We start from the raw sequence: 13,148 nt of genomic DNA, 5'->3' as shown, positions 1-13,148 counted from the left end.
AAATGTACAGTAGTTGCTGAGATTAGCCTCCCTATGCCGACAAAAAAATACAGTGAATGACTTTAATTTATATGTGTGTAAATATAAAATACTCGCCATTAGTTGAGGTTCAAGCAGTTGACAGTCACATAAAAGAAAGGGAGTGGGTAGGAGTATAAAGAACAGAAAAAGAGGGAGTCCATAGAGAGAGGAGTGAGTGTGTAAATTAATAGAGTGAAGACTGCGGTATGGGAAGATGGGGGTGGTGGTGGAGGTGGGTGTCAACCAGGAGCTAACACAGAGCAGCCACTGAAGTTGTGCTCAGCTGCATGCTCTGTGACAGAGTGCCAACTGTCCCCATGGCCAAATTGTAATAAACTGATTCAGATTGGTTGGTGGTCATGCCTACAGAAAAGTCTTGGAGCAGCTGCAGCAGAGTTATGACACATGACTATTTTCACAGGTGCCCTGAAATTGTCATTCTTGCCATCTCTCTGAAAGTGGTATTCTGTTGCCCACCCAATTTACAAATATAATGTGGATCATCCTAATGCCACAATTTCTACACTATGAGGGACATGTCATAAATAACGCACACTCATTCTTTTTTACTTACATGTTCATTTTTATTTATTTATTCAATATCTCTTTACAGCCCTTCAATATAGTCTCCCTGCTTATCCATGATTGAATCCCAATGTCTTGGAAGCTCTATTATTCCATCCTGGACACCACTGCTGTTTGTGTGTTGAATGGCTTGGGTAATGGTGGTTGAAAGCTCTTCCAAAGAAAGATGATGATGATGACCATGCACAGTTTTTTTCAACTTTGGGAACAAATTAAAGTTTGGCAGACTCATGTCTGGGCTGTAGGGAGGTGCGGCAACACTTCCAATCCGCATTTGCACAGTTTTTGGGCTACAACATCGCCTTTATATGGGCAAGCATCATCTTGGGGAATGTGTTTTCCAGCCTCAAGCAACAGATGTTGGGTTTTGTGCATTTTTCTGCACATGTTTTGCATGAAGTTACTGCTGACACACTTGTTCCAGATGGGACTCTGTCATGATACCGAGTGAGGCGGTGCAGTGGCTAGCACACTGGACTCCCATTTGGGAGGACGATGGTTCAATCCCTCGTCCAGTCATCCTGGTTTAGGTTTTCCGTGATTTCCCTAAATTGCTCCAAGCAAATGCCGTGATGGTTCCTTTGAAAGGGCACGGCCAACTTCCTTTCCCGTCCTTCCCTAATCCGATCAGACCGATGACCTCGCTGTCTGGTCTTCTCCCCCTAAACAACTCAACCCAAGTTTGTCATGATGATTCTTTGCTGATCATAAGTAAAAATCATCCTTTGATCCAGCGCACAATTTTTTTTTTTTGACATGGAGAATCTGAGACTCTCCACTCACTGGACTGTGATTTCCACTCCTGTTCAACGTCTGTAATCCATGTTTCATGAGTAATGACAATTCGACTCGAGAATCCTTGACATTCAGTCAAATCATTGTTTGAGCAACGTTGCAATGTCCAGGCATTTCTGCTTCTCTTCAACAGTTAAACAGTGTAGGACTCATCTCGCAGAAATTTTCCTCTTCTTCAAATCATTTGTTAGAATACAGAATGCTGATGTTGAGGGGAATTTCCATGGCTTGAGAAAGTTCCTCACAAGTCACACAGCGATCTTCTTCAAGAGCATCTGCCACAAGTTTCACACTTCATTCATCTGTTTGTTTTTGGCTTTACAGGTGTTGGATTATTCTGTCTATGCTTATACAGGCACCACAAAAAAATTTAACCCAGCGTAAAACTGTACTACAGTCCACTGTAAACTCACCACGAACTTCACTTAGCACACTGTGGATCTCTTTTAGGTTTTTGCAAGGTAAAGTTTCATTCTTGATCAACAACCGTCTCAGTACCTGGGACCCCTTCCTCTCACCAATTTTATGTTAGAGTATGCAGGGGGGAGGGGGGGGCAGAAAAAAAATTACTTTTTCCTAAAACTCTGACATAATTTTCATGGTTGCTGCATCAATCCACGGTAATATCAACCTGTGCATCATTTATGGAATATGCCCGTACATACATACTCTGCAAACCACCATAAAGTGCGTGGCGGAGGGTACCCTACACCACTACTAGTCATTTCTCTTCCTGTTCCACTCACTGATAGACAGAGGGAAAAACAACCATCTATATGTCTCCATATGAGCCCTAATTTCTTATATCTTATCTTCATGGCCCTTACATGAAATTTATGTTGGTGGCAGTAGGATCTTTCTGCAGACAGTGTCAAATGCCAGTTCTCTAAATTTTCTCAGTAGTGTTCCTCAAAAAGAACATTGCTTTCCCTCCAGGGATTCCCATTTGAATTCCTGAAGCACTTGAATGTTGTTTGATCCTACTGGTAACATATCTGGCAGCCCACCTCTAAATTGCTTCAATATATTGTGTTAATCCAACCAATTGGGGATCCCAAGCACTCAAACAGTACTCAAGAATAAGTTGCACTAGCATCCTGTATGTGATCTCCTTTACAGGTGAAATACACTTTCCCAAAATTATCCCAATAAACTGAAGTTGACAATTCGCCTTCCCTACCACAATCCTGACATGCTCATTCCATTTCATATCACTTTGCAACATAATCCCCAGCTATTTAAATGATGTGACTGTGTCAAACAGGACGCCATTGACATAGTATTCAAACATTACAAGTTTGTTTTTTGTAGTCATCTGCATTAACTTACATTTTTCTACATTTAGAGCTAGCTGCGATTCATCATACTAACTAGAAATTTTGTCCAAGTCGTCTTGCATCCTCCTATAGTCACTCAACTTTGACACCTTCCTGTACAGCACAGCAACATCAGCAAACGGCCAGAGATTACTGCCCACCCTGTCTGCCAGATCATTCATGTATGTAGTGTATAATGATGGATGTATGACACATTCCTAGTGCACTCCTGACTATACTGTTATGTCTGATGAACACTCACCATTGAGGACAACATATTGGGTTCTATTAGTTCGGAAGTCTTTGAGCCACTCGCATATCTGTGAACTGATTCTGTATGCTCATATTTTCCTTAAGTCTATAGTACCATGTCAAATGCTTTTTGGAGATATATATGGAATCTGCCTGGTCTATCATTTGAGAAAGGGGGCAAGCTGTGTTTGATGATCAGTGCTTTCTAAAACCATGCTGTTTCATGGACATGAGCTTTTCAGTCTCTAGGTAGTGTATTATATTCAAACTCAGAACATCTTCTAGAACTCCGCAGTGAGGAAAACTTCTAACCACTTACCACACGGATTGTATCCTTGTGCAAGACCTGTCATGAGCACCCACCAAGCTCCTCCTATTCCAGTTCTGTCACAGTTTTGCACAGCATTTTATGTGGGCTTGAACACCAGTTGAATGGGCACCAGCAAACTGCAGCCAAAGCAGACTGACCAACCAATGCCTGAACTGGCTGCTGAACACACATTCAGCTTCAATAAATGTTCTATGGCGTGTGGCAACACAACACAATACTCACCCACCCCCCAACATCACCAGTACTGGCATCTTTAAATTAAGGCCATGGTTATAACTGTATTCTCAGAATTATTAAATTCAGATGTAATATGCTTTTTGATATAATAACTTTTTGTTATTCATAACATTACTTATATTTAAAATAGAACAGTTACCGTACTTACTCGAATCTAAGCCGCACTCGAATCTAAGCCGCACCTGAAAAATGAGACTCGAAATAAAAGAAAAAAAAAATTCCCGAATATAAGCCGCACCTGATATTTGAGACTCGAAATTCAAGGGGAGAGAAAAGTTTTAGGCCGCACCTCCAAATCGAAACAAAGTTGGTCCATTGTAATATGAGAAACAATGTAGGTCGAATGAATGACGATACAGCTACAGTAGTTTGGTTCGAGTCGTAAGCTTAGCAGTTAAGCTTTACCAGGTAGCCATTGCTATGCGTCAGGCGCTCCGTCCGTATTTATACGGGTACCCTTCCTTTTTCACGTGCTTCGTCTGGTTTGAATCGATTGCTTATTTTCCTTTGATCTGATAAGTGCCGTCTTCTTTGTTATAGGTGTTTACATCACTCTAAGCTGAAAATGCATTACTATACTGTGTCATTGTTTGTCGCATTCTGATAGTGCGTGTTTACGGCCTGTCGCCGCTCGCAGCATGGCTTGCTTTTGTGCGCGCTACCGCCGCTTACAATTTTTTTTAAAAAAGAGAGAGGAATCGTCTCATTATCGAAGCATTGGCAAGAGACTGCTATTTGTTGTTACTTACACTGCTGCTTTCTTTGATAATGATCAACAAGAATGAAATAATAAACTGCGTATGATAGAACATGTTCTGAACGAGAGTTAGGCGTAAATTTTTCACCATTTGAAAATCTTAGATTTAAAAATCTAGTCAGTTGCTGTGCTTCATTTCTGACTGTATCACTACTAGGCATAAGAATAATACGAATATAAACATGACATGATACGTATATTCTTCCGCGTTTGCTGTTGTCTCACTCTAGTTTCGTAGTGTATTAGGCAGACGAGATTTAAATGAGATAGCAGCAAACACGCAAGAATACATGGCAAAATGTTTATATTTGTATTATTCTTATGGTGAAGAGAATACTGCACGTGATTCACATTTCATCAGGTTCCTATTAGCAACCATCTCTTCTCACTGCTAGGAAAAAATTCAGAACGTAGAGTTGGCCATATTGACAAATATACCAAACAATCTTGCCAGTTGGATTTTCGTAGTACATTGAAATTCTGCTACATTCTAGCTAAGTGGTCAGCGCGACAGACTGTCAATCCTAAGGGCCCGGGTTTGATTCCCGGCTGGGTCGGAGATTTTCTCCACTCAGGGACTGGGTCTTGCGTTGTCCTAATCATCATTATTTCATCCCCATCGACGCGCAAGTTGCCAAAGTGGCGTCTAATCGAAAGGCTTGCACCAGGCGAGCGGTCTACCCGACGGGAGGCCCTCGCCACACGCCATTATTATTATTATTATTATTATTATTATTATTATTATTATTATTATTATTATTATTATTATTATTATTTCTTTACTTTCTCAGACGTTAAGTCTGGTTAAAAATGGAAAGTGATGTGGACCTTGATCAAGCGTCACTTCCTTTTAACTGTATGGTATGTGTTATATTGCATTTAGGAACTTTCGGGTAATTGAACATGTATCAATAATTACAGATTTCTGTAGTTGTATATATAAGTTTGGATGTAGCTGTATTGCATTGATGTACTGGTGGATATTGTGTGGTATGACTCCTGTAGTTGATAGTATAATCGGTATAACGTCAACTTTATCCTGATGCCACATGTCCTTGACTTCCTCAGCCAGTTGGATGTATTTTTCAATTTTTTCTCCTGTTTTCTTCTGTATATTTGTTGTATTGGGTATGGATATTTTGATTAGTTGTGTTAATTTCTTCTTTTTATTGGTGAGTATGATGTCAGGTTTGTTATGTGGTGTTGTTTTATCTGTTATAATGGTTCTGTTCCATTATAATTTGTATTCATCATTCTCCAGTACATTTTGTGGTGCATACTTGTATGTGGGAACGTGCTGCTTTATTAGTTTATGTTTTATGGCAAGTTGTTGATGTATTATTTTTGCTACATTGTCATGTCTTCTGGGGTCTTCTGGAGTATTCTGTAGTATTCTGTATTTGCTAGTATTGTACATTATTATTATTTATTATTATTATTATTATTATTATTATTAATATTATTACTGAACCTACTATAGTGGCCGAGCGGTTCTAGGCGCTTCAGTCTGGAACCGCGCGACTGCTACGGTCGCAGGTTCGAATCCTGCCTCGGGCATGGATGTGTGTGATGTTCTTAGGTTAGTTAGGTTTAAGTAATTCTAAGTTCTAGGGGACTGATGACCTCAGATGTTAAGTCCCATAGTGCTCAGAGCCATTTGAACCATTTGAACCTACTATAGTGGGACCTACTATTTAATGTGAACTTTAATTCATGGTTCAGCTAATTGTTTCTTTCACTGCTAGGAGTGAAAAATGTCAAGTGATAGAAAAGCTTCTAGGACTGATTGTGAATAGAAATTCTAACCTTAGGATTTCTGTTCTGGTCCTTCCCCATTGGGCCAACAAGCCACACGGTAATCACATATGAGATGTGACAGTGACAAGAGAGTCCTTGTATTTTTGTGAACTGTGCTGAAATTACTGGCATTCACAAAGGATATGTGATAAAATTGAAGCAGGGTATTATTAGTGAAAGTATGAGAGTGGGGGGGGGGGGGAGGGGGGTATCAATAGTTCATCTTATATTGGCACAGCTCTTTTTTTTTAACACCACACCAGGATTGAAATATACAAAAGTAGGACTTGCAGTGCATAATAATGGAATCAAATTCACTAAAATCCTGTATTCTTTCTTGTGTAATGTGTATCTCCTTTAACATTATTTTGTTTCAGGATCTCACGATATCCATTGCATGCGAGACATGAGGGATGCACTTGGAGCTTTAGGCCCTGTGGATGGTCAGAATCCAGAATTAAATAACCTGACCTGTTCAATGACTGAAGTGGAGCCTGGCGATATTGTGTTTCTTACATCTGATGGGGTTTCTGACAATTTTGATCCTGTTGTAGGCAAGTTTGCAGTACTTCCACCTGCACAACCAAGCTCATCAGCAGAAAACACGAAGACAGCAGGGAACACTATGAATATCACGGGAAGTACTATGAAAGTGCAATCAACCAATACGTCCTCTAGGGCAAATGCAAACAGTGACATTTTACCTAGTTCACTACCCACAGTACAGGCATATCAGAGACATGAACTGTCATTGTTAAGAATGGAGGACTTGTTAAAGAATGGAGTATCTGGTAATGGACCACCCTGTGATGATGCCAAGACGCTTTGTGAACTACTCTTAGATTTTGCAACAAGGCTTACAGCAGCAAAACGTCACATTTTAGAAGATCCAGATCTGTATTATACAGTTTCTGAAAATTCTGATCAACTAAAGGAACTCAGTAAATCCGAGCAACGCACAAGACGAAAGAAGGTATGTGAAAAATTGGCAATGGTACCAGGAAAACTTGATCATGCAACTGTTGTAGCCTACAAAGTTGGAGTTCACCACAAGGAAGAAGCAACAGCAACTAAAATATCTGCCAACAAGGAAATTGCTGAAAAAACAGATGAGAACTATTTAGAAACTATTTTGTAGATATGACATTACTCTTATGGGCAGTGTAGCTTTAATAATGGGAGTACATTGAATTTTAAATTATCGTAATTAATTCTCATTTGGTTTTGTGCTGTGAAATGCAAGATAATTTTGATAGTCTTGGTGAGAAATTGAGTTATGAGGCACTTGAAAGGCTAAGCACAAAAATACATGAGAAAAATCTTGCTTATTCTCTCCCGGATATCTTGTGCTGTCCAAGGAAAAGTAGAGCAGATAGACATATGATGGATTCCCATCTCTTTCTGTGACTCAGCTGTGGTTTTCCAGTAACTGGCTTAATCTATTAAATATTCATAGTTGTGCAGCCAGTACTGAAAATAAGATATTTCACAGTAGTTATATAAAAGGTCTCATATTTACCAGTGCAGGTTGTACCCACTGAACAGTTAGACATGAGAATACAATTGCTTGAAGCAAGGTTGGCCTATTAAAACTTCATGCGAAAGCAATGCCTCTGATTTTTTTCCTCTTAATGCACATATACATTATTTATTAAATCTGACACTAATGACTCCTGTAGTTTATAATTTAGTTATAATTTTGTAACAGATTATTTGTTTGAAATTTTGGTTTGCGGATTGATGATCTTTCGTGATTTTAGAATAAGTTTACAACTGTTCCACTCTAAAAAGCAACAACATTCCTCAATGATAAAAAAGGCACTAAAGGAACTGAATCTGCCTTGCATGCTGTTTCTCTGCTAGTGAGTTTTATAAATGAAAGGTTGTTATGTGGCTCTTCAAAAGTGAGACTGACATTCTTAACTTGGTTTGCCAGCCAAGGGAATGTGGAAAGACCTTCACAGGAAAACAAAATATGCATTTCTATGCATTCCAAATCAGTATCTACATCCAAGACTGAATAAAAAAATCTTTTGTGATTTATCTAAAAATAGTTTCAGGGTAGCACCCTATTCTCGTCGCACCATTAATAAATAGTGTTTGTAATACAGATTTTTGTTTTAGTAGTCACACAAAAATGAATACCATTCAGCTGTAAAACTGTGATACATTTTTTGCAAAATTATAAAACTTTGGGAACCAAATTGACTAACTTTACTGTATTCAAACCTAGGTTATTTATTGCCAATGGCCAGTCTATCAGTAACTTAAATATATAGGAATGGAATAGGAAAATCCTCAAAGTTACTAAAGGTAACTCTGAATAACCAAGTATACCATTACAGCTTATGCCATCCTTACATGTAGATTATGGTACAGATTTCTGAAGATTATGCAGAGTCTGTCTTGTTTGTTGTCTGAATTTGCCCAAATCATGTCATGTTTTACTCTAATTGATACTGAAGATGTTGGTTTTCAGGTTGCATATGTTGATAGGATAGATTCTGAAAGAATAGAACTAGATATTCTTGTGATAAAGTCCCTTGCATCATTTGAAGGTACTACTGATTGGGTATTTCTGTCACTACAGGAATATGTAACACAGAGAAGTAGTGATGAACTACACAGTAAGATACATTTTAAAAAGTAAAATGGGCAGTACAGAGAAATTTATTGAAATGTATAGTTTTGAAATGTGGAAAGACCTTCACAGGAAAACAAAATACGCATAATTGGGTTAAATGTTATTTCTCCTAACTTAATACCTATAAAAATTCACCAAAATGTTCTCTATCAGAAAAAGAGCTTGTAGTTTGTATGTATGGTAATATCTGAAACTTGTTTCATCTGCCTTTGCCAGTCTTTACAAATTTATTGACGGACAGTGAGGTTGCTACTTCAATGCTTGGGTACTCTTACAGGTTTTACCTAATTTTAAAAGTCAGTAATGTTCACAGAAACTGTTTATTTTTAGAAAACATGTTCAGTCGCACTCTTGAGAAATGTGGGCCTATCTGTGTGTGTGTGTGTGTGTGTGTGTGTGTGTGTGTTAGTCTGTATTAATTTACACCTACATAAACCTATAATTTAATTGCTACATAAACGTAACAAATGAAATTTCATCTAACTAGAAGTTTGTGATGCTCAAATGTTGATATTGATTTACTTGATACTTTGATGGCTGATGCTCTAGAGAATTACAAGTATTTGTGTAAATATATTTAAATTAGGAGAAGAAATCATGTAAATGAATCTTGCAGCATACAGACTAGAGTTGACACAAGTTTACGTAACAATAACTGTTACATACTGCTGTACTTTTGTAAGATTGTTATTGTGAATGTTTTATGGCTGTGATTGTTGTAAGAAGTTAGTTCTTCGTGTGAATTGTAATGTGTGGGTTGTCATTAATGGTTTTCACTATAAATTTATATAATGTGTACAGTTTCCCATAAATACATACTGTGACAAAAAAATGGTAGTTCACAAAAGATATTATTTTTGTTGATATTGTATAATTTGAATAATTGCTTTCTGTGACATAGCTAGATTATTGTAGTTGTTGCAGTTAGATATTTATGGAGTATGGGATATTTAAGTTGTCAGTATATTTGTGACAAACTGAAAATAAAAAAAAATAAAAAAGTTGGCAGGGCATTCCACTGAATAAATGCAGCTATCTGTGAAAATGATTTACTTCAGGATTCAGTGATATTTAAATATACTAATATCTTAGACATGCATTTTTCTTTAGCAGTTTTGTTTCACTGAATCTAAAACATTTATTATGAAACCAAATGTTAATCGTAGCATTGAACTGTCAATGAGTGAATTGTTTTGTGTTATTTGCAAACCACTGGAAGGTACTTGTTACTAAGTGATAATTTTGTGACGACTATAAAAGAAAAATCTGTGTAGAATATGACACTTGCTGGTCAAGTGTGTTTTTGGTTTATCTGCTATTTATGTAGAAAATGATGACACTCAGTTATTCAAAAGTGTAATGTGTGACTGTGATAAAAAGCAATATACATTATATAACATGGAGCACTTTCACAAACTGAAGCAGTCAAACACAAACGTTGTTATAGCATTTTTACTTACAATTTTTTTATGGTCTCTGATTATTTCAATAGAAATTAATAAAGTTTTCCTTGGACTTAATTTTTAAATTACTTGTAGCAATCAGTAAATTTTTACATCCTTTTCTGCTATGTTTCAAAGCAGCACCTGCATATTCCTTATGTGAATTTTACTTACATTAATTATTTCGTGCAGGGATTTTAAAGTGATGGGGGCAGGTGAGAGCCCTGCGAAATCATCCCTTCTGTTTCTTCAGTATCTCACTATCAAATGTTAAGGCTATGTTTTCAGCTTTACAGAATAGCTTTGTGACATTATTTCATAAGGCTCGTATTTCAGTACTTCTACTGTACAGATAATTTTATTGGCTTTTCCTTCAGTTTCATTGCAGTTCCTTTTAGATAAAAAGAGCAGTACAGGCAAAAGAATTACTAATGATGAATTATTTTCAACTAGATAGATTTACATTTGAGCTATTTGTTCACTTCTGAGTTTCAGAAACTAGACATATAAGAGATGGCAATGTATTAAGTGTCCACTTTACGCATATCTTGTAGAGATCTGAAGTTTTTTCAGATGAAGTTTTTTTGTATGTGCAACTGTTTTTTAGTTGGATGAATGTTTCCTTATGGGGGTCATATCTGACTTCGGTTCTGTGGTTAGTGAGTTACATCTTTACAAAGGCTATTTAAGATTTGTGAGAATTTGCCAAAACATCTAGATTTGTTTTTCATGAAACTCATTATATCACCCTCAAAGCTGCATCAGATAAACCATATACTTAACATTATTTTGATGGTTATGTATTGTTATGCTAAAAATGCGTAGTAAACTGAGACTGACAGTGGATTGCATTATGTTGAAAAAATGTATTTAAAATAAAAAATAGTAATGAAGAAAATATTCCAAAACAAATAGATCATTTTGATATTTACCTACCTAAGTACTTTTATGTTTCTAAAATAACACTGTAGGATAAAAGGTCGAAACATGACAAAGAAACTATTGGGGGGAATGAGACAAATGCTGTAAATGAGTAATAGTTATATATCAGTAGTGGCTTTGTAACAGTATGCACCGGTACACCGTACATGTAGCTCTGACAAAAAAAGTGTTAAAATAACATTTTGAGATGTCTAAATTTCAAAAATAAATCCTTGGAAAATTCTTAAATCAAGCAATGATTATATACATAAAGGATTATAAAGTTTTAGGGCTGTGGCAAAGTCATTTTCACAGTATCACCGTTGTCTGTAATCACCAAGAACTGAACTAAGAGCTTCTACTCAAAACAAGATAAAATCAAAGTCATGTCTGTTGTCTTTACAGTCTTTATTAATAGGTCACTTTTCTGAAGTCCAGAGTTTGTGTGTGACAGTGATCTAATCTGACAGGCAGAAAAAGTTTCTATATTAATTTAAAGAATATTTTGCATTTCGTTCTATTTTATTAAACAATATATTAGAAATTGAAATTGTAATGACATAAATGACTATCTGATTAGTGGTTGGCTAAAGCAAGTTTTGCCGCGAGAATGATCTGGAAGGATCATTCTGATTGGTTATTCAGATCAATAGCCAATAAGAATCAAGCAGTTCCTGCGTGCAGATAGTTAGCTAGGCAGAGAGGAGAGGAGTATCGAGAGAGTCGCTCGCTAACCTGCTTCCGAGTAACAGCATGCTAGATGTCTCCGCGAAAATAGTATGTAAAATGAAGAGTTAGTGAGATCGTTTCAGATGGAACGTGTCATGACTAGAGTGGTTTAAGTTACGAACATTTTGAGGGAAGTGTGACGTTTCAGAACTAATTAGTTGAAGTTTTATAAGCGTGTGATCTTTTGGTCGTAGAGAGAATTCCACGTGGCATATTCCATGTTCTTTATGGAATACTTTGGCGAGCACTCCTGACATAGAAGACCACTGAAATGACCAAATGTGCAACTTGCTAATAGTGGTGGGTCAGTGACTGTTAGATCGCAAATTTAATCGGGTTGGAGTTGCAGAAATTCTGACAGCTTTTTCGTTTGAAAATATGTTGCAAAGACTGTGAACTTGGAATGATTGAGCCTTTGCCTTATTAAATATGGACTTGATAGCCATTTCATGTGCTTTATTAAGAATAAAAAGCCTTTTCAGTAGAATTTTCAAATGCTTACTGAAATTAAAATGCATCCTCCAAATGCCTGAAATATTTGAATATCAACTTACAGGAACTGATTTACAACTTGAGTTACGCACCCTCTGTGTGGTAGGTATTAGGTAGTGGTTTCATCAACGCTGCTTTACACTGCCTAGCGTGTATCTACTACTGCAGAGTGAAGGGATGTCAGAAAGAAGGCATATAGAGGTAGGTGAACTGTTTGATGAAAGTGACAGAGAGAGAGAGAGAGAGAGAGAGAGAGAGAGAGAGAGAGAGGGAGAGAGATGAAGGAATGACAGTCCGACCCCGACCCACTGCACTGGCTAGGAAATTATTATAGCTACCATTCACAAAGATGTTGCCCAAATTGGCTGATGAGCAGAAAGTGTTAGTGCAGGATCAATACAATATTATTAATAAACTTTTTGACATCAGGAATCCGCACTTGATGAAATAGTCAATGTCAAGTTATATGAGGGTTAAAAAAAGTTGCTATGCATCTGCTGTGTTTGATCAGAGTTGTATAATCCTGGAAAGTTGACTCTGCTGCATGATACTGCCCACTTGCATACTGCCACGGATTTCCACACTTGCTCAGCCAAATGCTGCTCAGTTATTCTCAGAAAAATACTGTATTCTGCATACTGCTTTCCATCACTCATATAAAGGAAAGCAGAGGCACCTCTGGTATCCCGAACCAGTGACTTTGAAAGCCCACTAGAGAGTATGGAACTGGAACTTTGGTTACTAGACGGAGCATGTACATCTGCAAGTGCTCATGTAGCCAGTTGGTGGTGCCATACATCATTCTGCTGCCCGATCAGAGCTTGCAGCC

At 37.3% G+C, this 13,148-nt stretch overlaps 1 protein-coding gene across 1 annotated transcript in view; it reads left to right on the top strand.

Annotated features, from left to right (window-relative positions):
- Positions 1-11,028, top strand: part of LOC124721893 (PP2C-like domain-containing protein CG9801) — a 46,915-nt gene extending 35,887 nt beyond the window's left edge. The window contains exon 6 of the mRNA XM_047247045.1: positions 6,469-11,028. Within this exon, the coding sequence (XP_047103001.1) occupies positions 6,469-7,229 (761 nt within the window). The 3' untranslated portion in view covers positions 7,230-11,028. The remainder of the gene's footprint in view (positions 1-6,468) is intronic.
- Positions 11,029-13,148: the final 2,120 nt, after the last annotated feature.

The sequence above is a fragment of the Schistocerca piceifrons genome, chromosome X (genome assembly GCF_021461385.2).
Source record: "Schistocerca piceifrons isolate TAMUIC-IGC-003096 chromosome X, iqSchPice1.1, whole genome shotgun sequence".
Classification (NCBI taxonomy): Eukaryota; Metazoa; Arthropoda; class Insecta; order Orthoptera; family Acrididae; genus Schistocerca; species Schistocerca piceifrons.
The sequence above is the reverse complement of the archived record's forward strand: the minus strand, read 5'-3'. Positions and strand labels throughout refer to the sequence as shown.